Source organism: Dermacentor albipictus, chromosome 1, assembly GCF_038994185.2.
Source record: "Dermacentor albipictus isolate Rhodes 1998 colony chromosome 1, USDA_Dalb.pri_finalv2, whole genome shotgun sequence".
NCBI classification, from domain to species: Eukaryota; Metazoa; Arthropoda; class Arachnida; order Ixodida; family Ixodidae; genus Dermacentor; species Dermacentor albipictus.
Window position 1 is genome coordinate 38355100 of NC_091821.1, and position 27319 is coordinate 38382418.

Below are 27319 nucleotides of genomic sequence, written 5' to 3' on the forward strand. Positions count from 1 at the left end.
GGGGACTCCGGATTAATTTTGACCACCTGGGGATCTTTAACGTGTCCAAAATCGACGGAACACGGGCGTTTTTCAATTTCACCCCCATCGAAATGCGGTTGTGGCGGCCGAAATTTGATCCCATGATCTCGTGCTTAGCAGGGCAACGCCATAGCTGCTAAGCTACCGCAGGGGCTTGCGTTCCTCATAATCATATGGTGGTTCTGGCTCAGGATTCTTTAAAAGTGATTGGGAACCCTTGGGCCCGGATTCATAAAAGGTAATTTTAACCATAGGTAAGTGCAAACGCTGGTTGTCGTGGGGCCCTTTGAAAGGGCCCCACACGAGAAAAAGCGTACAAGAGAATAAAAATCTAGTCTTCACAAAGCCATTCGACCGCTTGCAAAAAGGCTTCATGATTGATTCTGTCTTGAATAGAAAACTATTGTTAGCCAATAATTCCCTCCAATTACAATTGTTACTTAAGAAGAAGGAAACAAAACAAGAATGAAGTGAGTTAAGTAGCACAGGGGCAAATTGAAGTTCACTGTAGAACACTGATAGGCGGATGCCACAGTACGAAATCTGCAGCCGCATTTACGTGCCATGTATCCTCAGCCGTTCACGCGCTGCAACTGAGCAAGTCAAATAGTGAGACGTAGTCGAACGCACTAGAGTTAGGTCATCAACCAGCCTTTTCCTTCTTGCAAGTCATCGCACGCTGTTGTCAGCGTGTTTCGGAAATGGCGGACAGATAGGGCAGTGGCGCGTTGTTTTCAAGCCATGTCCCCTGGCTGGCTATAGAGGTTTTTTTTTTTTACCTGCACCAAAATTTTAAAAATTGCTTGTGACAGATAGCACAATTCTAACCCTTGATCTAAGCTACTCGATGAGGCGGACATTACTTGTACGTGGAATCGAAATGCTTAATTGACTGATTAACGTGATTATGCTAATTAACTTTTACTTAATTATATTACGGCACGTATTTTAAGAATTGTAGCTTATGAGTTCGCAAGGCGTATCCACTTAAGACGAGTTCTCAGAACTGTACCAGTTTCAAGATGTTAATTTTCAAGGCGTCCGACTAAATTCATCTGTGTTCCAGGAACTATTGTGCTTCAATGCCTAAAGACGTGTTTTCCTAAAAGAGCCACCGCGACGGGTTATATCCATAAAGGCCCCTGTTTTGCTCCTACCCGCAGTGGTGGTGAAGTGGTTTTGGCGTTGCTCTGCTAATCCCGTCGGCGCGGGATTGAATCTCGACCGCGGCGGCCATGTTTCGATAGGGGAGAAGCGCAAGAACGCTCGTGTGCTGTGCATTGGGTGCACATCAAAGAACTCCAGGTGGTCAAAGTTAATCCAGAGCCCCCCGCTAGGGCGTGCCTCATAATCATATATTGGTAGGGGCTTCTAAAACCCCAGAATTTAATTCATTATTTTTTTTTTCTCTCGTGTATCGCTGGTGTGAAACATGACGAAAGTGTACGAATAGGGGGACATCTGTTTAGTCTCTTACGGAAACAGATGAAAAACCGGATCGTGTATACATGGCCTGCTCTGACTTCATCACAGACGGCGAATGTTAATTAATGGAGTACTGACACAAAAAATTCGCGCCCCGCTCTTTAAAGTTTTTTAAGTAGTTGTCGACTCCATATGACGGTATGAATGCTCGCTTTCTCCACATTGCTTCAAAGAATGAGTTACGCCACCATTTGTGTGGCCCGTTCAGAACACGAGTCAAGTGCACTGGTGCTTGGAATCTGAAAAAGGAAATGATTCACGCCACCAAAAGCGGAGGCGGTGGTCACGTGGTATTGCAAACAACCCAAGAGCGCTCCACTCTGCCCGGTGCGGTGGACGAAGGCGATACAATGACCGTTTCGCCGAAAGATAGCAAATCTTCTGGAATTGCAGACAAACCCACTCTCCCTTCTTGTTCAGTCGAGTGTTAACTGTACTCAGTTTTCGGCAGCACAATCATACGTGTGTGTACGCGTCAGTGGTGTCTGGTACCACGAGACCACCACATAAGCTTTTGGTGACGGGAATAGTCTCATTCTTTTTTAAATGTCCGAAGCCATGCTGCACTTGCATTGAAAGGTAGCGTGATTAATTATGTGTTACTTCCTTCGAGGAATACAGGCTCCACAGCGTATTTAACAGGCCCACAGCTATCCAATAAATCAATAAAAACGACACAAGAAAATTTCTGTTAGTCTTCCATTAAGGAGCGGGAAGGTCCCTGTATTCCCGTTTTCTCTGCCGAAATTCGGTGTTATGGTGCTGGGCTGCTAAGTACAAGGTCGCGGGATCAAATCCCAGCCACGGCGGCCGCATTTCGATGGAGGCGAAATGCAAAAACACCCGTGGTACTTACATTTAGGTTTAGGTTACATTTACACGTGGTCCAAATTTCCGTCGTCTCCCACTACGGCGTGTCTCATAATCAAGTCCTTGTTTTGGCACGTAAAACTCCATGATTTATTTTTTTTTAGATTCAGCCTCAAGGTATGCCAAAGGAGTCTTCGACAAGGGGGACGTGCTAAATTGTGCAAGAGCGCTGCTCTTCACATGTTTTCTGACCTGTCCAAAACAGCCAAGTTCTTCAAAACAGCCCTAAGAGTTCTTGCGTCGCAAGACTCTTCTTGGCGTAAAGATATGTAAAAAAAATTGCGTTATAAAGGTCACCTTGCTGCCCGAACTTTTACGCCATCAAATAAGTTTAACACAAATCACTTGTGGTAACAAGAGTCCTGCGCACCTTTAAAGACAGCTTCAGGAGACGTCATCACCAGCACATCACGAGCGGCGAGGACTGAACGGCCAGTAAAAACAATTCGTTTGAGTGCATGGACCGTGAATGCGTGTGCCAATCTTTACAAAAATCATTTGATGACAAGCTAAGCAACTCTAAATATTGCCGTTTGGTGTGCACGACCAGAGTGCCCAGGAAAAATGTAGAACATGTACGACAGAAATTTGATTTTGCTGGGCCCCTATTCACAAAAAAGTTCTTACTCTCGAATCGTTTGTAAGAAAAAACTTTCAACAAAACATGATGCTGGATATATCACTAGTGAAACCGGCGAGCGATTTCGATACAGCACTGATGAACGAAAAGCTTTGTGAATTCGGCCCCAGACTCGCACACATAAAACGAATCACCGGTGTTGGCCTCTGAGAATTTTCATCTTTAACAACCGTTAAAAAACACGGAGAGTGCGGAAAACTTGCAGTGCTTCAACCTTGCGAGGACCTCGGCCTTCGGTTTGGTCGAGTTCCAGACGCCGCTCAGAGTGTGTTCCAAGATGGGAGCAGTCAGACACGACCGCGGCTACTGATAATTGTAGCGTGACTGGAATCGAACCGACTAAGAACGCGCAGAAAACAATTATACGTGCTTCGTAAAACACAACTGATCGTCACTCTGTACCGCTTCGAAAGCGCAAAATTCGTGTCTCCGCTGTCCGCACCCACCTTTCGGACAGAGAACGCTCCAGCTGTGAGCGCTGACTGAGCACCATCACGCGCATTCCTCTCCCGCCGGTGCTGTTTGCCTGCCTGTTGCTTCCCTTTTTTTCATTTAGGTGTGTTTCATCATCTTCATCAGCCTGGTTACGCCCACTGCAGGGCAAAGGCCTCTCCCATACTTCTCCAACAACCCCAGTCATGTACTAATTGTGGCCATGTCGTCCCTGCAAACTTCTTAATCTCACATCCGCCCACCTAACTTTCTGCCGCCCTCTGCTACGCTTCCCTTCCCTTGGAATCCATTCCGTAACCCTTAAGGACCATCGGTTATCTTCCCTCCTCATTACATGTCCTGCCCATGCCAATTTCTTTTTCTTGATTTCAACTAAGATGTCATTAACTCACGTTTGTTCCCTCACCCATTCTGCTCTTTTCTTATCCCTTAACGTTACACCCATCATTCTTCTTTCCATAGCTCGTTGCGACGTCCTCAATTTGAGTAGAACCATTTTCGTAAGCTTCCAGGTTTCAGGTGTTTATATGGCTGCAACTACAGAAGTGGTTGGACATGCGGTGACCAAATACTGCACCAAGGAGGATAATTCTGGTTCTGTCGAGGCAGTGCCTCTCTTAAACTGAGTGGGCCTTTCTAAATTTCGTTGCACTTGGACTGGTATAGGCGAACTGGCTTCAGCGGTCTTCTTTTTTTTTTTTTTGCTGGTTTCAAGCGAGTCTATAAGAATGCAAATGGGGTGGCCTGGGCCTAAGGAGCGCTCTTGGCGTTCCGCAGACTGCTCCTAACAATGCAGTATTTTATGAGTCTCTATCGAGACCTTTTAGCCTAGTCGCTTCACCAAAGGTTTTTATAGCAAATTGCCGCCTCAAACAGACGGTAGCGGGCCAGCCCTTCTACAGCGCCTTCGAAAGAGATATGAGTCGCGAGCGTACTTGGCCCTTAATACTCTTGGTTACCTGGGTCGTGACGCTAGAGGTCGAACTAAGAGGTTGAAACCACTTTGGTCATTCGCGAGCCTCGATTGTTCGTTCACAATTCCTCACGTTCGCGCTAAGGGGAGTTCTTTGGCGGCTGTGCGTTCGCTCGTACAGGAACATCTGGAGACTGAATATGCATGTCATATCTTCAAATTTTTACTGATGGCTCTGTCGACAAGGTCAGAGGATCTAGTACAGCTTCTTTTCACATTCCCTCTTTGAAGTATGATTGGTATGTTCGCTTCACTGCAGTCGTGTCCTCCACAACTGCCGAAAGCGTTGCCATTGAGTCAGCTCTAAAGAAGCTACGGTTTTGTACGCCTTAACCTGTTGCCATTCTTACAGTTTCAAAATCTGCCCTTCAAAGGTTAGAGCATGGGTTCCCTATTGATGCCTTATGTCTTAGCTCCTTACGCTCGGTGTACAATCTCCATATCAAAGGCTTCTCCATATGTTTCCAATGGGCGCCCTCGCACATAGGTATCATAGGCAATGAGATGGCGGACAGCCTCGCCCATAGAGCGCTGTCTGGGAATACATTGAGAAAACTGCCTCAAGAGGACAAGAGACTCTTCAGAGAAGCGGTGTTGTGCCACTTCAGTTCTTTGTGGAGCTCACCTCACAAGCCATGTGTGACCAAGTACCTCAAAAGAAACCAAGTCACCTTACTGCTCCGCATTCGCACGGGTTCTGCTCGTACCCCTGCGTGGATGTATAAGACTGGCCTGGCGTTGTCTCCATTATGTTCAACGTGTGGTGTGTGCGGTGACATAGAACATTACCTTATGTGCTGTGCTCTGTATAACGCGAAAAGGAATGTGTTATTCGGATCCCTCAAGAAGACAGGAGTGTGTTATTCGGGTCCCTCAAAAAGAAGGGGAGTTCCTCACAGTTCTCTTCAGGACATTGTTTTTCCGAGCGGGAACCAGCTGTGTAGGAAGGAGGTTTCTCGCCTTCTTTTAAATTACCTACAGGACACGGATTTCGCCTCCACATGGTGACCTTGTGAGTGAATATTTGTAATTGTGAAGTCTGTGTATGATTTATGTGATTTATTTATTTTAAGTGTCGGTACGGTGGAGCAAATGCCGGCAGCAACTGCAAGGCTAATCCCACCAGTAGCCTACAACCACTCAACTCAACGAGGAAATATTTATAAATATTCCCCGGCTACCTTAATTCCTCACAAGGAAAGCGGAATGATACTGATCGACTACCAGAGCACATTATACTTGAACATATTTTAGATTTCTTATATTTATTCATCCAACGAGTGTAAAGCGTGCGGAGCCAGAGCATCGCTGCAGCACATGCTGTGGGAACGCAACGGTAGCGAGCAGCAGGAGTGCCCGACGAACGGGGTAGACATGGCAGCCTCGAATCGAGGGGCGCGGTGGGAGGCGGCCCTGCTCAGCCGCGACCTCGCCGATCAACTGTGGGCCGTCCGGCACGCCGAGGAAGCCGCCCATGTCCAAGGACTCGAGACCGTCACCTAGATTCTGGTGCTTATGGCCCCACCCCGCCCAAATATCCGGTGATTTAGAATAGAGTTTTCAATCACTATATGAATGTAATATCTTGACTGAATTTCAACATGGGTTCAGGAAAGCGTATGCAACTTGTACGCATCTAGTTTTCACCGTACATGATTTTGCCGAATCCATAAATAATGTAACACAAATCAGTGCAATCTTTATGGATTTTTCGAAAGCTTTTGACAAACTCTCACAATAAACGAATGTTTATATTACATACTTGGCTTAAAAATCCACAGCTCGCTATTCGTGCCTAAAAGTATTCAAATAATCGGCACCAGCTTGTTCAGCTTAAAAACCACCAGTTGGACCCACTACCCGCTAAATCAGGTGTCCCGCAGGGCTCGGTTCTCGGGCCACTTTTCTTTCTCACGTGTGTAACAATTATTTGGTAAAAGACAAACTACATGCATACGACTGTGTTTTGTATTAGGAGGTTAACACTCAGTCGAACCAGGTACTGCTGAATGAGGCTTTTCAGCGTTTTGTTTCCTGGTTGGAGCACCTGAAGGCGTGCATAAACGATGACCAAACAGTTTTCATGCGGATCACTCATAGAAAGAAGCCAGTGCAGTTTGATACCATTTTAACTTCTTTTTGTCTGAGGTTTCAAATTCACAGTTATGTTGGACTATGGATTTCCAGTGATCTTATTTGGATTAAACACGTTGAATACGCTACAGTTAACGCATGCCGTAAGTTACTTACTTTTAGATGAGCTAACCCCAGCTAACCCCGACTGTTCGAAGTTTGACATACAAATCTATTGTCCTGCTAGTTTTAGGCTACGCTGGCATAATATGAGACCCCTATACAAAATTTAATGTTCAGAAACTTGAGAAAGTCTAGAAAAGTGCCGTATAGTTCGTTTATAACAATTGCACACGCAGCTCAGTTCCTGAACGTTTAAGACTTACTAACCTAAGCCCCTCGTCCAGAAGAAACCGCTCGTACAGACTAAAGTTCACAATGAACAGGTTTCTTTTTCTTCCGGTTATTCGACACGTCCCAGAAACACCATCTACCAATAACGTCTTTTCGCTCTTATAATGACTGCTTTAAGTTTTTTTTTGTCCGCGAACACCCGGAGACGGGAATTATCTCAGCAACAACGCTGTCGTAGCAAATTCATTATCTTTGTTTTAACCTTTTCTTGATAACTGAAGTATAACTTGTTTCATTATCGGCGTAATTTTGTATGTTCTTGGTATCTTATGCTGGTTTCGTATTAATGTGCCTGTCTCATGTATATTTGTAGATTGTGCATGTTTCTTTGTGCCATTAGTTTCATATTCTGTTACCTCGAATCCCGCCTCCCAGGATGCAGTACATATAAATAAATAAATAAATAAATAAATAAATAAATAAATAAATAAATAAATAAATAAATAAATGAGAGAGTAGTCAGCCCAAAAAACTCCATCTCTTCAATGCTATGCACTGCATGTCTAGAAGTATTTAAGCTATTAGACTGGGAATGACTGGAAGTGTAGAATAATGGTAAAAGAAAGCCAGAAACCTGTGGTTTTCAGATGGTACTGTCCGGTTTAGCAACGCCGGAGATCACTCGCAACAAATAACTGAGGACCCTTGCCGACAAATTGTAAGTGTACGGTTAAATATTATTTTGGAAAATACAAAGGTAATGTTCAATAGCCTGACAGGGGAACGATAATTTGAGATTTGAAGTCAGCCCTAGAACCAGTACAAGAATATGTTTAGCTACGCCAATTAATCACAGGGAATCCTGATCCCGAGAAGGAAATTTGGAGAAGAATCAAATTGAGTTGAAGCACATACGGCAGACAATACCAATAAAGAGTACAATCATTGAATTCTCCCGGTACTAACATATGGGGCAAAACTTGGAGGTTAAGAAAGCAGCTTGAGAAGAAGAACTGCGCAATGACCGATAGAACGAAAGATGTTATTTGTAACGTCACGACACAAAAAGACAACGGTATGGATTAGAGAGCAGTGCAGTAGACGGACGGACGGATGGATGGATGGATGGATGGATGGATGGATGGATGGATGGATGGATGGATGGATGGATGTTATGAGCGTCCCCTTTGGAACGGGGTAGTGGGTTGTGCCACCAAGCTCTTGCTATTATACTGCATAATGTCTTACCTAGGTTAAACAATGAAAAAAGAAAAAAAACACTATGAACTCCCACAACCAAATTTTCTGATCCACTATTGCGAACCGTGCTTTTGTACGTCTCCGTTTTTTGACGTTTCCCTACTTTTATTCCACCAATCCTCCAATCGCCTTTTACTAATCCCTATTGCGGACATGTTTACTTTTGCACTGCTCTCGCTGAACCCAAGGGCTTCAAGGAGGCCATCGTCATCGTCGTCATCGTCAGCCTGGTTACGCTCACTGCAGGGCAAAGGCCTCTCCCATACTTCTCCAACTACCCCGGTCATGTACTAATTGCGGCCATGCTCTCCCTGCGAACTTCTTAATCTCATCCGCCCACCTAACTTTCTGCCGTCCTCTGCTATGCTTCCCTTCCCTTGGAATCCAGTCCGTAACCCTTAATGACCATCGGATATCATCCCTCCTCATTACATGTCCTGCCCATGCCCATTTCTTTTTCTTGATTTCACCTAAGATCTCATTAACTCGCGTTTGTTCCCTCACCCAATCTGCTCTGTTCTTATCCCTTAACGTTCCACCTATCATTATTCTCTCCATAGCTCGTTGCGTCGTCCTCAATTTAAGTAGAACCCTTTTCGTAAGCCTCCAGGTTTCTGCTCCGTACGTGAGTACTCGTAAGACACAGCTGTTATACACTTTTCTCTTCATGGATAATGGCAACCTGCTGTTCATGATCTGAGAATGCTTGCCAAACGCACCCTAGCCCATTCTTATTCTTCTGATTATTTCAGTCTCATGACCCGGATCTGCGGTCACTACCTGTCCTAAGTAGATGTATTACCTTACCACTTCCAGTGCCTCGCTTCCTATCGAAAACTGCTGTTCTCTTCCGAGACTTAAACATTACTTTAGTTTTCTGCAGATTGATTTTTAGACCCACCCTTCTGCTTTGCCTCTCCAGGTCAGTGAGCATGCATTGCAATTGGTCCCCTGAGTTACTAAGCAAGGCAATATCAGCAGCGAATCGCATGTTACTTAGGTATTCTCCATTAACATGTATCCCCAGTTCTTCCCAATCCAGGTCTATGAATACCTCCTGTAAACACGCTGTGAATAGCATTGGAGAGATTGTATCTCCCTGCCTGACGCCTTTCTTTATTGGGATTTTGTTGCTTTTTTTATGGAGGACTACGGTTGCTGTGGAGTCGCTATAGATATCTTTAAGTATGTTTACACACAGCTCGTCTACACCCTGATTCCGTAATGCCTCCATGACTACTGAGGTTTCGACTGAATGAAACGCTTTCTCGTAACCAATGAAAGCTATATATAAGGGTTGGTTATATTCCGAACATTTCTCTGTCACCTGATTGATAGTGTGAATATTGTCTATTGTTGAGTAGCCTTTACGGAATCCTGCCTGGTCTTTTGGTTGACAGAAGCCTAAGGCGTTCCTTATTCTATTTGCGATTACCTTAGTAAAAACTTTGTAGGCAACGGAGAGTAAGCTGATCGGTCTATACTTTTTCAAGTCTTTGGTGTCCCCTTTCTTATGGATTAGGATTATATTATCGTTCTTCCAGGGTTCCGGTACGCTCGAAGTCATGAGGCATTGCATATGCAGGGTGGCCAGTTTTTCTAGAACAATCTGCCCACCATCCTTCAACAAATCTGCTGTTACCTGATCTTCCCCAGCTGCCTTCCCCCGTTGCATAGCTCCCAAGGCTTTCTTTACTTCTTCCGGTCTTACTTGTGGGATTTCAAATTCCTCTAGATTTTTCTCTCTTCCACTATCGTCGTGGGTGCCACTGGTACTGTACAAATCTCTATAGAACTCCTCAGCCACTTAAACTATCTCATATATATTAGCAATGATATTGCCGGCTTTGTTTCTTAACGCATACATCTGATTCTTGCCTATTCCTAGTTTCTTCACTGCCTTTAGGCTTTCTCCGTTCCTGAGAGCATGCTCAATTCTATCCATATTATACTCCCTTATGCCAGCTATTTTACGCTTGTTGATTAACTTGGAAAGTTCTACCAGTTCTATTCTAGCTGTAGGGTTAGAGGCTTTGACACATTGGCGTTTCTTGATCAGATCTTTCGTCTCCTGCGATAGCTTACTGGCATTCTGTCTAACGGAGTTACCAGTTACCAAGGAGGCCAGTGGTGCCTAAATCGACCGCTGGGTAGACGTCTTCACATTCTAATAAGACATGCTCCGTCGTTTTCCTAGCTTTACCGCAGCAAGCACATGCTTCTTCTTCCTTCTTATATCTCGCTTTATAGATGCGTGTCTTAAGGCATCGCGAACTCGCTTCGAAAAGTAGTGAGCTTCCCTTTGAGTTATCATAAACTGTTTCTTTCCTGATTTCGTGTTTTTCCTCTGAAGTAGTTAAGACTTACGACATACACATAAGACGTATGTTTAAGATATAAACAGGCGGCGGCGCCACCGCCGCCGCAGCTGCCGCTGCCGCTGTTTCCCCCGCTGCCACTTCCGTCGCTGCCGCTGCCGCTGTTTTCACCGCTGCCACTGTTTCTGCCGCTGCCGCTTCCACCGCTGCGGCCGGCGCCACTGCTGCCGCTGTTTCCGCCGCTGCTGCTGGCGCTGCTGCTGTTTCCGATGCTGCTGCCGATGCTGCTATTTCCGCCGCTACCACTGTTTCCGCCGCTGCCGCTTCCACCACTGCCGCTTCCACCGCTGCTGCTACCACTGCTGCTGCCACTGCCGCCACCGCTGCCACCGCCGCTGTGCCACTGCCGCTGCCGCTGCTGCCGCTGCCACTGCTGCTATTTTCGCCGTTGCTGCTGTTTCCGCCAAGGTCAACCTAAATAGGTCGCGAACCTTGGAATCAAAAACGTGCCAAAAACTATTGCCAGAGATATCAGTTAGTGGTGCATGATTGAAGCGTGACTTGGTGAAGGAGGGGAAAACAGTGAAAATAGAAAAACCTGTGTGAAAAAAAAATGTTCGAATATTTTTAATCAGAATACCGTGATACGAGTAAATATTCTGTTTCAAATGTTTTTGCTGTATTAAAACAACAAATGTAAATTTTTTCCTCTATTTCACAATTCATTAATTTGTTCTTGCTGACCTCTACCAACCCGTCATTCTGGCGAAAGACTTGGCAAGACTGTGAAAACCAGCGATTATGTCGTGCGGAATGGCGTTGCTGATTTGAACGGTGTGTTTGTTCAAAGTGGGGCGTGCGCTTCACTTCAAATTTTTCGTGACCTAGTGCACGGCATTCTTAGCACCCCAGCTCGGTGGAACAATAAAGTTTTCATTCATTCATTCATTCATTAGCGAAAGGTGTGAGTGCGAGGCTTTTTGTTCTCGTGCAAGTTCACACTGCGGCATCCAACGCACTGTCTTTCGTCGGGACGATAACTGCGGAACGCTTCGCGAAGAAACGTCGCGCTATGTTCGTTCACTCTCTGTAACACAGGCTCTGAGTGCCGGACGAGCACCAAAATTAGTAAGTCGAATGTTTTCTAAATGATAATGTGGCGCAATGTTGCCTTGTCTGATAAATGTTGGATATGAATACATGGTGTCGCGCGGAATTGTGAATGACTCCGTGGAAAGGTTTCGCATATTGCTACACATTACGACCTCGAAGAACCAAGTTCGCATTAAAAAAAGACAACCACAGGAAAAGGCAACGGAGACGAATTGCGCTTTTTCCGTCTCCGTCGCCTTTTCCTGTTGTTCTGTTTTTTTGAATGCGCAACTTGGTTCTTCAAAGCAATGCACCGTATAGCCCAGCAAGAAGTTCTTCTAAACATTACGACTGTATGCTGGCCATGGTGCTTTTCATCCATTGAAACATGTTTTGTTTGGTCCATTATATTGGTTGCATTATTCAAGATGAATAAAAGTAAAATTGCGCTTGAAACCTCTGTGGCACTGTCATTTATTTCTATCGCATTCGCTCACTTTCCTAAGGAGCCTACTGGAGCAGTTGCCGTCAAGAAAAACCTAATTATGTTCACATTTAGAAATACGCCCCTCCTATAGTTTAATGACACGCTGGCGCTGCTGATGAAGTGAGTCCCAAGCTCGCCTCAGCCTCAAACGAAAAATAACTGCTGGCGTGGCGGTCCAAATGCCGGACGCTAAATAATTTTTTAAAAAATCGCACCAAGCAGCATACGATCTTGACGCCACTGCCATTTGCGGTTGTGACATCACTTTATTTTTTGATTGCTGTTAGTTGTTTCCCCGATACATAGATGGCGAAGGTTGCAACGAACCGCCATTTACTTGACATGTGGTCTTCTACGCAAGCTTCGCTATCAGATTACATATACAGTGGTTTCCGCCGCTGCCGCTGTTGCCGCTACCGCCGCTGCCTCTGTGTCTTGCTGCTGTGTCCGCAATAATAATGCTACGAATCACTATTTCCGATCTCCATTGACGAAGAGGCCAGTGGTGCGAAAATCTTCGCAACAACAACAACAACAACAACAACAACAACAACAACAACAACAACAACAACAACAACAACAACAACAACAACAACAACAACAACAACAACAACAACAACAACAACAACAACAACAACAACAATAATAATAATAATAATAATAATAATAATATAATAATAATAATAATAATAATAATAATAATAGTGTTCGGCACATTTATTAGTTTCATCGCGCAATTGCATAGAGACCCACATCTGCAGCTCTCGTCATAGGATGAGTTACGTGTATATATATATATATATATATATATATATATATATATATATATATATATATATATATATATATATATATATATATATATATATACATATACATGAAGGGGGCATGGAGAGCGAGTGCACGGTGCGATTGCAGAAAGCGTTTAAAATGTCGCACAAGGCTAGCCGGATCCCTCTCGGTTCCGACTGAAGTCTTCAGCGGTGCATCGAACCACTAAGTGTAACTGACTGATGGCAGAAATCGTAGCAAGGCTGTTGCTTGCGGAGTGTTCGCACCGAGCACAGCGCGATCGAGTCTCGAATATCGCTGCTTCTTAGCCCTTGGCTCCCATATTTTTGAACTTGAAAATCGAACCGAATTTTGTACTGAAGATTTGGGGTACACTGCTGCGTTCAATGCTTGGTTATGTCTTCATGAGATTGTAGTTCTAATGATCCATGGATTTGTATTACAATCTGGCATTCCTATTCGTAATTTCTCTAGATGACTTGTGAAGGGGCGTTGGTTTTATGCTTTTCTGGTGGCATATCGCTGATAGTAAAGATGACTAAATATATGTGTGCAGCCTCTTCGACACGCTATATCAGCCCTCCTCACCTTCTCAAAGGTGTGCCTTATTACTTGAGCGTAATAGAGAACGGCAACCAATAAAATGGTGTTTATCGCTAGACTTGGAGCACGTAGTGAGCGCCTTAAGCACTTAGCGACGCCATGTTTTCTTTCTTTCTTTCTTGTTCACGATTTCAGGGACTCGTTATACATTTAAGTCTCGATAAGTTTTCACTGTGTCGATTGGCGACTTAAAGCTGGAGCTCGTGAACCCGTAATTGTGTTGGGAAATAATAGAGCGAATAACCAGTCGGCCGAAATGTAAGACTAATAAGGAAACGCTATGAGCGACTCTGCCTCTCTAATGAGAACCAGAATCGTCGTGATATAAGTAACAGCAAACGATTGTATTGCAGAAAAAAAAAGGAAAATATATTAACTGCAGCAGGGGTTTTGAGTCGGTGAGATTGAAAAAAAAATGGAGTCTTTCTTCTGTAATCGAGTTTGTTCGGAGCGAAAATATACGTCGAAGGAAATTGGCTGGACGATTTCTCTCATTTGTCGCTCCCAACTTCAAAGGTTACTTTTTCGTTCGCTTTTTTTATTTTCTATTGACTTTTTCACCGCTCGTGTCCTGACGCGTTAGCATTTTTTTTTTTATTGTCCAATCTCGCCAAAGGCGGGTCCTGATTAACGGCAATTTCGGACTCCTAAATTTAATAACGGAATGCATTTAGGAAAAGTCGGCGTGGAAGAAGAACGAATAATCGCGGTGAAAGGCGCAAGCGATGAAACGACGTTCTTCGCTTGCCGGGTAACGCTTTCTCACTTGACGCCATTCTGCTGCACTGGGGCTGAGACGTTCCGCAAGTAACCGTCATCAACGTCGCGGGTTTGCTTTACGGTATCGCCGTGGCTCAGTTCGAGTAAATTGGCGCAGTGTGATTGTGCCACGATGCGGCTAATAACGCGGCACAGTTCGAGTGAGCGGTCATTCACTGTGGAGCCCCATTCTGCATCCATCGCGCTCCAATTTGTCCATGGTGTAAGCGTCGCGTGCTACAACCATGCAGATCGGCTGGACGCGAAGTTCGCTTCTCTCTTCCCTATATGTGTCGGTTCTGGAAGCACAGGGATCGCACAAGAGCAGCTTCACCCGCAAACGAGCCCAGAACGTTCAAGTAAAGGAAACACCAACTTACTCTTATTCTGCAGCGGATCGAGGTGCAGAACCCGCCACGGCGGTTCACTGGCTGCGACGTTTCTTTCTTGAGACCGAGGCCTTGAGTTTGGGCACAGGCCGCGAATTCGTCGTGCTCGTGGAAAGCAGAAACGTTTGTGCCTTTTGATTTGAATGCAAATTAACCAACTTCAGGTGCCTAAATGGACGCAAAGAACTGCACTACGGTGTCTCTCTTTGGGGACATTGCAATGCAATGTAATACAATCAATCAATCAATCAATCAATCAATCAACCAATCAATCAATCAATCAATCAATCAATCAATCAATCAATCAATCAATCAATCAATCGAGCTTATTATTCGGTTGATCGCAGGAGGAGCCAGGTTGTGTATAGCTTTGCCACAGTCTTTCGCATCGAGGAGCCATGCGCTTCAACCTTTGCTGTTCGCTGTGGCTTAGCATTGTTGAAGTCAGGGAAAAACTATGCATGGCGCTTAAACAAATGCTAGGAATGGCCGGGACGGGCAGAGAGCTGTAGTTGCCAAACGCACAACCACGCTGCTGTCTAGCAAGCTGGTTCGCCCCATATTAAGAAACCAACACATTTGTTGAAGAAAATAAATCTTGCCGTAACAACTAATTGCAACGACGTTATTATGGCAATCATTATGAAACACTGCAGAGTATTGAGCGACGAATTTTCGCGCTCGGGAAGTGCATATGGGCTAGATCTGTCGTGTTACGCTCGAGATTGATTTTTGCTCATCTATAGAGTTATTTAGCCGGAAACCTTTTACAAAAAATTCAGCAGATTTCAGCAATTCCGCGGCTCGGAATTCACTTATGGCGACAGTGCACGGTGGTAAGTTCTCACAACGGACACCACCGTTCTCTCAAGGGCAACTTCTTTGCAGTGCGCGCAATGTCGCGTTCGTCAACCACACTAAGCATTACCTGCTGTCACTTTCGAAATACGGGCGCAAACGCAAGCGCTACTCGGAGTCTGCCTCTGCAGCGCACAGAATGAATGAATGAATGAAAACTTTATTGTTCCACCGAGCTGGGGTGCCCGCCTCTTAACCTACACGTGGGTAGGGGAGGAGGACGAAGCAGTCCCCGCGCGTTGAGGACGGTGAGTCTTCACCCCCACACGTTACCAAGCGCGACCGTTGTGCAGTAGCTAACTAGTCAGCACGGCGGGCACCTAACTGCACATTGCCGGAAAGGGAGTTCGGTAACCGGTGGCTGTGGTGGTCTGCTAAGTGTTTGGTTTTCTTCGCCATATAGTGAGGGTGAAGCTCTTGATGTTAGCCTGGCGACGACAACAGGCTACCGACGACAACGTCACGATATGGATGGACACAGAAAACCCTGCGTCACAGTAAAGAAAAAAAAAAGAAAAAGAAAGAAAAGTTGTGGCATTGAAATGAGCTGTTCTGTTTGTAGACATACCATGGTTTCAACGTGTATAACTGAAACTAAAGATCGCTTAGTGGGCGCGAAATTGTCAAAATGTAACACAGAGCGTGTTGCCCACACCTCCAACACATAATTGAGTGAAATCTTCCACAATTCTACAATTTTTCTGAAAAGTTCCAAAGGACATGCGTATGACAGGAAAAGAAAAAGGAATTTTTTACGTAAGCGAAAGAGCCTATAGCTATATTTTAGCTCGCACGAGAATAATAAAATTTGCGCAAAGCATATCTTTAAAGAATGTCGTCCATGCGGTCTCTGTAATGTCAGTATACCTGAACAGAATTTAATCAATCTGAACAATCCGAAACGGAACCCTTTCTTGTGGCAATTTATCTTCTTGTAGGGTTCGTCAGGGAGTGTCGCGCTTATACTGTTGAGCTCTTGAACCTCGGACTTCTACCCCTAAAAATCAACGCTTTCGCAGAGTAACCTTTGCTCTCGTATATTCCAGCAGTGTGCGCAATACAACAAAATTTTGTTTGCTTCAATTTGATCTTGTTTTTCGCGTAGCTTATAGGAACTGACGAAACGAAGCCACGGTTCTTTGCTCTCCTGTGCTGTCTTCGTGAATGAACGATGATCTTTCAAGACCCCAGCACACCATGTTTCCTGCCGTTGTCACGTTAGTCTGACGGGATAATGCTAACCTTATTCTTACAAAAATAATTTATAGCGAGTAAATGAATAAATAAATAATAATAATAAGCGTAAACTAAGACTAACAGTTGGGGACTACAGACGCGGGGAGCCAAGCGAGGCGTAAGACGGGAGCCAGCGAGCCGCTTTCGGTGACTGCCGCTAATCGTTGCGTAATGTTCTCTCCGCAGAGGGTCTTACAATCATGAAACTCAAGTCACCGAGCACTGCGCGCGCCTTTGTTCCCTCGTCCGCCTCTGGGTAACAAGGTTGCGAGCGCCGTGTGGCCCCCGAGAAAATTCGCGCGCCCGGAATGAGTACGTTCAGTTCCCCGGGGAGACGGCCGGGCCGCAAAACAAATAAGCTGAGGGGGCATATTCCGCGCAGCTCTCCTCCCAACAGACTGCTTCTCGCACTCCCTGCCACACTATTGCCCCTATCTTATTGAGCGTTGCCCCTGCCCCCTCTGCTCGCTCCTTCGCACTGTAGAAGGGACTCTTTTTTTCCTCCCTCTCTTCCTCCGAGTCATTGGACAGACTCACGCACGGGCATCCGTGCGTCGATGCACCGGCATGCAACCCTGTACATCGCACTCGTTCCTGCTCGCCATCCCGTAGACCGCGCTAAACAGGAACAGCTCAGATCGTTCGCTAATTCGCGGAACAGTTGGCGCACTTCGCATTTCCATCACAAAGGCAGTAAGGCACCAAGTTGCCGCAGCCTCTGCGACGCCCAGTCACTTCCCACTGCCGCGTACGGGTCTAAAAACCAAACGCCGGGGCGCGCTCTCACGTACACCGAGAGAAGCGGAGGGCGCTGGCGGAGGCGATTTCAACGCGATCCCTTTCACTGCGCACATTTTGAGGCTTCGATTCGCCGCGCCTTTCACCGCGCCGCGGTTGCGGCACCTCTCATCTCGCGGGTAGGGGACTGCATTTTATTATTGCTTCTATTTGCTTTGTATTCTCAAATACACTGAAGAAAGGGAGTGCGCCGCCGTACCGGCAAACCCAATAAATCGCGCCGATGTTTTCTTGCTTCTTATATTTTGAGCTCCGGCAAAAATTAGTGATATGCCTCGCGGAACCCCTAGTAGGCGAGCTAAAGTAGAGTTTAACTCTTCGACGAAAGAATTGGCGCTAACGAATGTGATCGAGAGAGATAGTTTTAACTTGGCGCTAATTGGAAGAAACGTAGGCAGACGCGCGATCGAGAGGTGCGTATAACGCCCAAGTCAAGAAGGAAGTCCAGGTGTTGCCCCCCCCCCCCGGCCCTCAAGCTTCTTTTGAAGTTCAAAGGCTAGATCTGTTGAACAATGGTTGGCACTCGAGTCTGAAAAAGTTCGAGAATGCGTTCAGGAAACTTGGGTATACATTTCCAGTATGGCGTGGTCTCGCTGCGAAAGAAAGTTGGAAGTTCATTAGGTGAGTCGAGCACTTGACGGGGTTAATCGTTGGCGCACGTTTCTTGTTTTTCTTTCTCGATTCTCGACGAAAGTTGCATCTTGGCGAGCGAAGAGTCTTATTGACCGCATGTAAACTTTCTGAGCCATGTGGGAATTGCCTGATTATATAACATCAAAATACCTTAAAAAAAGCAGGAGTGTCGTAGCCATAGAATTGTTGTGCAGTATAACTACTTCTGCAGTTCTGTCGACAAAAAAATGATGTTCACGCGTGCTGCAGTGTGAAGGAAGGCGTACTATCTGGTTTTTTTGGCTTTGTTATTTTCGGTTTGCCTTGTCATGAAGCCGTGTATATATGGTATATTGTTGCTGATTAAGCAGCAATAAAATCAGTTTGCAGTAGCACTCCGTAGTTTTCCGTCTTCTTTGCAGTGTCCCTTCTGTGCACAACTTGTTTATGTCTGATTTCGAGCATTTTAGGGATTAAAAGGCTCATCACCAAGCGTTAGCATTGAAAATAAGCAAGTCCCGCGTGCTGGTCACGCCGAAGATTATGTGTAGAAAATATTGTACCCATGTATGCTCGCTAGTAATGCTTAAAGTTCAACCTATAGCCGCCCGCGCGCCTATACCTGCCTTAAAGCAGCCGGTCTCCTGCGTAGCAAAGACGACCTCACAGATCTTTCTGCAGCGTAGGAGATATCGACGCGTTGTAGCGCCAAAAGGAAGCAGCAGCTATGCAAGCAATATGAAAATGCCCGTGAAATGTACATTGCACAAGAATCCACCGGAGATGCGTCACTGGAAATGCTAAATGAAAAGATGAAGTGAACAGATTGAAAAAAATAAATAAATAAAAAGGAGGTGAAGGCTAGTGACGTAAAGGTGATGTAGGCTTTCGCAGTGGGCAGAAAATCGTTTATGCGGGGATGGCATAGCTCGTCCACTCGCGCCATCATATCGTAACATTTCGGTTGCTTCTATCTCCGCTATTACAAAAATCATTCCGAAGAAGCCTTAAGGTAGAGCGCTCCCTTGTCGGCCCTTTAAAACTTGCATAGTGTAACGAAGTTTTCAGAGTTGGCCTGGTGAGGAGGCATTTTCACAATACAAAAAGTATTTCAGCACTAGAGCTGGAAATGTCCCTAGACGAAAAGAAGAAAAGAGTACATACCATTGACTGCAGTAAATAATTTATACCATTAGTTCGGGAAGGCGCAGGCACGCTCGGGTTCATCATTTGTAGCCCTCGTGTGTCCGAAACACAGCGGTAAGATATTGGCTCTGCAGTCGTGAAGAAAAACAAAAAGAGACAGAGTGGAAGGTAAATATATTGACCGCCGTATAAGGGCGACGCCCTATATGTGTGACTGCTCAGCGCAGTCGCTGATGTTCTGTCCGCGCGAACTGACGTGTGCTATAAATAGCCTCGGCACGCCCACATCGGGGGTGGTTACATAGGGTGAGAGGACGATTGCGGACGGTGGCTTCCATGCGTCACTGTGTTTCCTGTTCCAGCACTCTTCTCGCATGCGGAAAGGGCTACTGACAAGCGACGTCAGAAATGAGCCGTAGAGAGAGAACGCGGAACGCTGCAGGAGACAAACGCGAATAATCTGCGATGAAGTGACGTGTTGATGGTGTTGATTACTGTTTCTTTCTCTCTTTTTTTTTTCATACGTCGCCAAAAAAAGAAGTACAATGTTCCGAGGGAAGCTCATCGTCTGCGGTGTTCAGAGAAAGAACACTTTCACTGACCATAGATTTGCTCGCGGATGCGGACATCCTCCGCGCATGTTCCTCACTTTCTGTGTATTTATCAGTAGCTTTACGGCTTCAGCGCTGTGAACAAAGGCGCTCGTGAGTAAAAGGGAAATGCGAGGGGTACGCAAAGAGGGGTTGTGGGAGACCCGAAAATGAGCGTTATCAAGGCTCAGTTCTGTGAATGATCGGTGACAATCGGTAGGCGGTTGCCTAAAGGCTCAGTTAGAAAAGTTGTCTGCTTTCTGGTGACTTCACTTCGGAAAGTAAGAAAAAAAAACCTGAACGTAGAGCCGCGAATATCCGTAGAAAAAAAAAAAGAAGCAGCGATTGAAAATTTGCAAACTTGTCAAAAGAACACGAAACTTAGGAAACAGCTTTTTGTGCCTCACCACACAAATAAGTTTTTCATGAAAACAAATATTCACGTTGTCATAGCTCCGAGAAAGTAAGTTTTTTAATCTTTGTCAAATAAAAAGCAAAAAGAAGATCTGACCATACGAACGACGATATATATGACGACGTAACAATGATGGAGTAAAGGCATGGTTTCATATATTAAATAATTCATAGACGTGCTTCTTGTCATAGATGGCATGCAGTGTATTTTAATCTGAAATCTTTTATGAGAAGCTTGTAAGGGACAAATGAATATAATGTGTTTGAAGAAGTCCTAAGATATTAAAAAAAAAACTACCTGCATATCACGTGTGTTGGTGAGCGCCATTGCGGTACGAAATCCGCAGTCATAACAGTAGTAACATTAGGCAAAGTTGATGTTCGTTTCGCAGTAATTGGTATATGACCTGCAATGCACAGATTACTTTTTTTTTATTTTCACTGGCAAGCGTGCTTTTATTTTCCGACACTCTTTAAGCACAGATAATCTTAGAAACTCACTAAAGAGAAGCAGTAAACCAGTTTATACCGATTATGTATTCTTTCATAACTCTACTTCAGTTAATCTCGCTGCAACAGATTCATTATTAGAGAAGAAATGAAGGGGCGCTATACCGTAAAACTATTCCAAACTTTTCTATTCCAATTCTGCTATCAGCCCTCCACGATTGGTCAAAAACTTTTTTCGACCACGTCCACTTCACCTGTCTGTCACGCGACGTCACGAAAACCGCGATACCTCTCCATCTGATATGATGTGTACACACTGATTATGCATGATTTGACAGAAAAAAAGAAAAACAGTTATTTCTGATTCGACCCCTTTTCGCCATTAGCCCTCGGCTATTGGTAAAAAGTTTTCGGGCTGCACCCACTTCACCTGCCTGTCACGCGACGTCACAAAACCGCACAACCTCACCGCCTCAAAGTGACGTGTACGCGATAAAGATGCATTAATATGCCGAACAAAACTGAATTTTCTTCGGAATAGCCGCAGGCTGCCCCGTTCCGAAAGGAATAAAAGATGGCTGCCGCCGATTGCTGAGACGCTGGCTACTCGCACCTGCCGGAGAGCATGGGTGCATTTGCGTATAATAAAACTTCTTGCGTGGCCGTGTAACGTTTTTGAGCCCTTTCGGCACGTTTACCACCTCATTCTTCCAACTCTTCTTTGCTGAGGGTCAGTTTTAGCGTCATTCTTAAGCTTCCGTTGCATGCCGCTGTGATTTTCGACCAGCCACCACAAGCTAAGTAAGGGAAAGCCGACCAATCGCACACGCCGGCACTACCCTCTTCATCCGGTTATCGATTTTCAGTGCACTGGCTCTGCCCCAGTGAATCCCTCTCCACTTGAACGTTCTCCTCGCCTCTTGTCAGCCAATTAGATATGACAAACCGCTCAGTTTAGGCAACGTTATTCGTTTTTCAAGCAAACAAAAGTGACCTCCTATGAGCGAGGAGAGCGTTTGATTGGTCTGTTCAGACAACCCTGCCCGTGACCGCCCGGTGCTTGCGTCGGTGGTTACGCAAATTTGACGTCAGGAGATTGGAATAGAAACATATTGGAATAGTTTTACGTTATAGGGCCCAAGGTCGACGTTATATTTTTTAAATTTCGCGCGTAAGGCCTAGCGCCTGTACGTCACTGTTACGTCACGGATTTCGAAGTGTTCTCTTGTATTTGTGTCATTGTGGCTTAGTAAATGTTTTCGAAACTTGCCAAGTACAGGGGCCATATAGCGTAAAACTATTCCAATCTCTATTTATTCCAATTTCCTGACGTCAAATTTACGCAACCACAGACGCAAGCATCGGGCGTTAACACCCAGCGTTGTTTGAAAATCCCGATCAAACGCGGTCCTCGTTTATAGGAGGTCACTTAATTTGCTTTCAAAGCGAATATCATTGTCTACATTGAGCAGTTTTTCTTATCTAATCGGCTGACACGAGGCGAGAAGCATGCTCAAGTGGAGAGGGTTTCGGTGGGGCCTAGCCAGCACCGTGAAAGCAGATAACCGGGTGAGAAGGGTGGTGCCGGCGTCTGCAATTGGTCTGTCTTCCCCTGCTTAGCTTGAGGTGGCTGGTCGAAAATCGTGGCGGCATGCCACGGAAGGTTTAAAATGCCCCTAAAACGGATCCTCAGGAAAGAAGGGTTGCCAGAGCAATGCAGTATATATGCCGGAAGGGCTCGAGAACGTTACACTGCCACACAAAAACGTTTACTGTACGCAAATTATCCATGTTCCGCGGCAGCTCCGACTTGCCAGTGTCTGAGCGATCGGCGGGCAGCCATCTTCAATTCCTTCTGGAACAGGGCACTGCCCGGCTATTCAGAAAAAAAAATCAGTTTTTTTTTCGGCATTTAATGCGCCTTTAAAGTGTACACGTCGCTTTGACACGGTTAGTTTTCGCTGTGTTATGACGTCGCGTGACAGACAGGCAAAGTGAGCCTAGCCCAAGAACGATTAACCAATAACATAGGGCTAATGACGAGAAAGGCGCCGAATCAGAAATAATTATGCTTCATTCCTTTGGTACAATCACTCATAATCAGTGTGCACATATCATATTATTACGATATCATCGAGCGATGCCCAAGAGACGAGCCGCCGCGAGAACGACGATGAAGTTGGTCGGTGCGCTTGGCGCGAGCGAGTGTCGGCCTGGCTGCCTGGCACCATTGTAAATGGCCTGTAAATAGCCTCTTCTGTCTATGTCTTTCCACACGCAACATTCTGGTGGAGGTCAGCGATCCCCGTCCTCACTACGGAACTCTGAAGTGGTCGGCACACCGTGCTTGTCACCATGCCTCCCGGTGACGCGTCCACCTTTGCAACGGCTTTGCCTTGTCCCACTGCTCCAACCGTCACGGTCGCCCCACATCGCGACCCAGGTGTGTTCTCTGGCCTGGAGGGACAGGATGTTGACGACTGGATCAAGCTCTTTGAACACGCCAGTGCTAATAACAGGTGGGACCCAACGATTATGCTCCACGACGCACCAACGGCAGGACATCTCGGCGTAACTCGAACCTATGACCATGCACGTCGCCGTTTTTCCTGGCCGGGCCTTGCCCGTTCCACGACGCGAGAAGCCTTCCCAGCTCTCCGCTGGTTACCTGCAGCCGCTCGACATCCCTGCCGAGCCCTTTCATCGTGTCGGCTTAGACCTTCTCGGCCCATTTCCGGAATGTACATCAGGAAACAAGTGGGTTGCAGTCGCGGCAGACTACGCGACCCGCTACGCCGTAACCCGTGCTCTTCCGACCAGTTGCGCAACTGATGTTGCGGCCTTCCTCCTGCATGATATCATTTTGATGCATGGTGCTCCACGTCAATTGCTAACAGACCGTGGCCGTACATTTTTGGCCAAAGTCATCGACGACATCATGCGTGCCGGCTCAATACGGCATAACTCCTACCACCTCCTATAACCTCCTACCACCCCCAAACGAACGGCCTCACTGAGCGCTTGAACTGCACCCTTACAGACATGTTATCCAAATACGTTTCTGACGACCACCGTGACTGGGACCTGGCTCTACCTTACATTACCTTTGCATACAACCCTCCCCGTCTCGAAACTGCTGGCTTTTCCCCGTTTTACCTCTTGTATGGCCGCAAACCAATGCTACTACTGGACACTGTGCTTCAGTCCGCCACAGCTTCAACTAGCGACTATTCCCATGATGCAATCGCCCATGCTCGCCACGCTCGCCAACTTGCATGCGCTAATCTACAAGTGTCTCAAGACAAGCAGAAGCAACGCTACGACCTCCGTCACCGTGATGTCCATCTTGTGCCCGGCAGTCTCGTGTTGCTTTGGTTACCTCCGCGTAAAGTTGGCCTTTGTGAAAAACTGCTTTCTTGTTACACAGGCCCATATCGCGTGCTCCGAAAAGTGACCATTGTCACCTACGAAATTGTTCTGGCCACGCCCACTACGCCCTCAGCTGTGACAACCAGTGACATTGTCCACGTCACCCGACTCAAGCCCTACAACTCTCCACGCACCTTGGATATTTAACAGCATCGTGACGGTGCTTATTCTGCCGGGGGGGTAGTATTACGATATCATCGAGCGATGCTCAAGAGACGAGCCGCCGTGAGAACGACGATGAAGTTGGTCGGCGCGGTTGGCGCGAGCGAGTGTCGGCGTGGCTACCTGGCTCCATTGTAAATAGCCTGTAAATAGCCTCTTCTGTCTGTGTCTTTCCACACGCAACAATATCAAACGGGCGTTTTCACCGTTTTCGTGATGTCGCGTGGCAGACCGGCGAAGTGGGGGCGGACCGAAAATTTTTTTACCTATCCTGGAGGGTTGATTGAAGAACTGGAATAGAACAATTTGGAATAGCTTCAGGTTAGAGCGCCCCAGTCTTCGAGTCTTTTAGTATACGTTGTAGTCCATCATTAGCGATAAATATTAAGGCCCGAGCAGACGCCTTCAAAACCTATGATGTCACGCGTCGCCACCCGTCTCTAGTTCTTTCGTGTCTTCTGACCTTATAAACCTCTGTTCACGGTAAGTGTGGCTTTTTTGTATTTTTGAAGGGTAATTTATTTAAAGAGCTCAAATCATATTTCTCTTTTTAGTGCCACATATGCCTTGATTTGCCTGTGAAGCATACTCTGCCACATGAAGAGATATGGTGCGGAGAAGCCATATAGACAAAAACATTGAACATGCGTTTAATTTCCTCTCTTGATTGAAAATATAAATTAGACGTTCATATTAGCTCCAGCGCAGCATAAGAAATGTACATAATAAATTAAACTTACCAGGCCTATGCAATTTTCTGGGAATTTTGCAGCAAAGGCAGCTTCAGCTCTTAAAGGAGTTCTTAACTACCACCCCTTGATCTCGGTGAGTAAGCGCATTCTGCGGGTAGAGCGAACATCTCAGCCAAGTTTCGCAGCTAAACGCGGCACGCACAACTAGCAAGCGGGAGGTAATGATTGCTCTCGCTCTTTTTGGAACAGAGGGTTTCTCCACTAGTATGTTGGAACAGCCACTCGACTCCCAGCTGACGTCGTGGCAGCAGTTTACATATACCATCCACTAGGCGATCCTTGACCATGAATCTGTCGCCCACAGAAGCTCACGCACGCGCGCGCACGCTTCCAGATCATTAAGAAAGGTGGAAGCGCCAGTTGCTAACGCGCCCGTCACCGTCCCGCCACTGCAACAATGCCAAATCTAATTTCATTAAGGGTCGGGAACAAATAGCGCTTGGACGGGCGAAGTGAGGACGGCAGACTGAGTGCTGATCTGTCGTCCCCACTTTGTCCCGTCGAAGTGCTGCTTGTTCCCCTCCTAATGATGTACCAACCAGCCCAGGCCAGCACACTCCTTGAGTTGATTAAGGGTGTTCGAATAACGAAATTATCGAATCGGATCTAATACGAATATTCTATGAATATTTTAAATTTCTACACAAAGTGAAATATAAAGATTCCGTAGACTGTGTTTGAGTCTGTTTGGGAATAAAATGCTTATTTATGCTATATTTGAACCATCTAATGTTGAGAACTGCATGTCATGTCAACCGAGAAGCATTTGAATGTAAAACAAAGGAAAGGTGATGCTAAACCGTGCAATATGAAAATCAGAATATATTAAAAATAACAACCAGTCATCACGTAGTAGAGTGTAGTGCTCCTTGATTAGCGCTAAGTGTAATAGCTTCTGCACCGCATGGCGTTTTGAAGAAATGCAAACATGCCTAAACTGGACAAATCATAAGTTGTTTTTCTAAACCGGGGCAACAAATCTGCAGGCAGCCTAAGACGAGACATGCTTATCTAACGACTCGTAACTACTGCGCATAAGTGAGCTATTCATTGCTCAGGAACTGGTTAGTCTGCCCCACAACTGTGGTCCTCCTGCAGCAAAATCATTTGGCAAAATCTCCACTTGCATCAATCTTTCACGTTGTCTGCCTCAAGAGCTGTTGTTGTCCCTACAGTATTCGAACGGAACCAATATTTGACAATGACTCCTGGTCCTTTGTCAAGCTGCTGCCTGCAGCTTTCACCCAGTATTCCATACAGGTGTTTCGGAAAAATGGAAGTGCTTCCCTTGTGGAACACATATCGCCCGTCTCTGTGCTTTACTGGGCTAACCTCCATATTCAGAAATGCTCCTTAACTTAAAGCCCATGCTTGATTTAATCTAAATGACGCCTGGTGTGAATGCGCCCAACACGCTCATCGCGTTTCTTGTGGTGCGTTCACGACAGGCGTCATTTAAATCAAGTCAACCATGAGTTTCAATTTAAGATGCAATTCTGAATACGGTCGGTAATTCTCACTGCAGTTGGGGAGCGTACCACCCCCTACATCGTGGTGATGGATGTACAACATCCCGAGGACCCTCCCGGTTCCTGTTCGCCTGTGGACATCGCCTTGAGGAAGCGAGGAAATACATCGAGCCATAGCAAGGACACAGAGCTGTACTCCGTATCAGGTGACGAGTACTCGGAAGACAGCTTTGGACCTGTCCAGTACCGCAAGGCCAAACGAAGAATTATCAATGCATCTTCGGCGTCAAGTTCGACCACCGTGAAAACTGCGCCTCAACGATGGCCTCACTCCATCCAGTTTTCGCCACAGAACGTTGCAGGCAAGCCAGGTTCGACCATTTATTCCAAGACGAATGCAATGCTTCAACTGTCAGAAAACTGGCCATGTGAAGGGTGTTTGCAGAAATCCCACAGTGTGCCCTCGATGCCCCGAAGCCTACTCAGAAGACAACTGCAGCACAACCACGTTGAAGTGTCCTAACTGTCAAGGTGATCAGTGCGCCTCATTTAAAGACTGTCCTCAGATCAAGAAAGAGATATCCATTCTCAAACAAATGGTGAGAGACAGCTCTACCCATAAAGAGGCCGCTGAAAAAGTCCGGCGAAGACGACGTCACCAACGAAGGTCCTCACGACGGAAAATATCAACTTTTCAAGAGAAGTCGCCTCGTCAAGCAGTACCATCAGCGGAAGTTTCCAGCACCCCAAACACCGATGTTGGAGGGGAGAAAACTGCTAGATCTCTCTCTTCAAAGAAATGGCCGCCACTTACGCTTACATGATCGGCAGAAA

General features: G+C 46.0%; 2 protein-coding genes across 2 annotated transcripts in view; both read right to left on the reverse strand.

Moving 5' to 3' along the window:
- LOC135901078 (uncharacterized) overlaps window positions 1-27319 on the reverse strand; it is an 80087-nt gene that overhangs the window by 33494 nt on the left and 19274 nt on the right. The gene's annotated exons all lie outside the window — the stretch shown is intronic.
- Window positions 10493-20551, reverse strand: LOC135901099 (antifreeze protein Maxi-like). Its single transcript, XM_065430777.1, has 2 exons — window positions 20522-20551; window positions 10493-10921 (listed from the first exon to the last, which is right to left on the reverse strand). Exons 1-2 carry the CDS (start codon window positions 20549-20551, stop codon window positions 10493-10495), a joined length of 459 nt encoding a protein of 152 aa, XP_065286849.1.

Bases quoted from the DNA above. Each gene is read 5' to 3' on its own strand.
- LOC135901099 (XM_065430777.1), bottom strand. From the start codon at position 20,551: ATGGCGCTCACCAACACACGTGATATGCAG. The intron at 10,922-20,521 runs GTAGTTTTTTTT...CGACCTATTTAG, and splicing joins CCAACACACGTGATATGCAG to GTTGACCTTGGCGGAAACAG.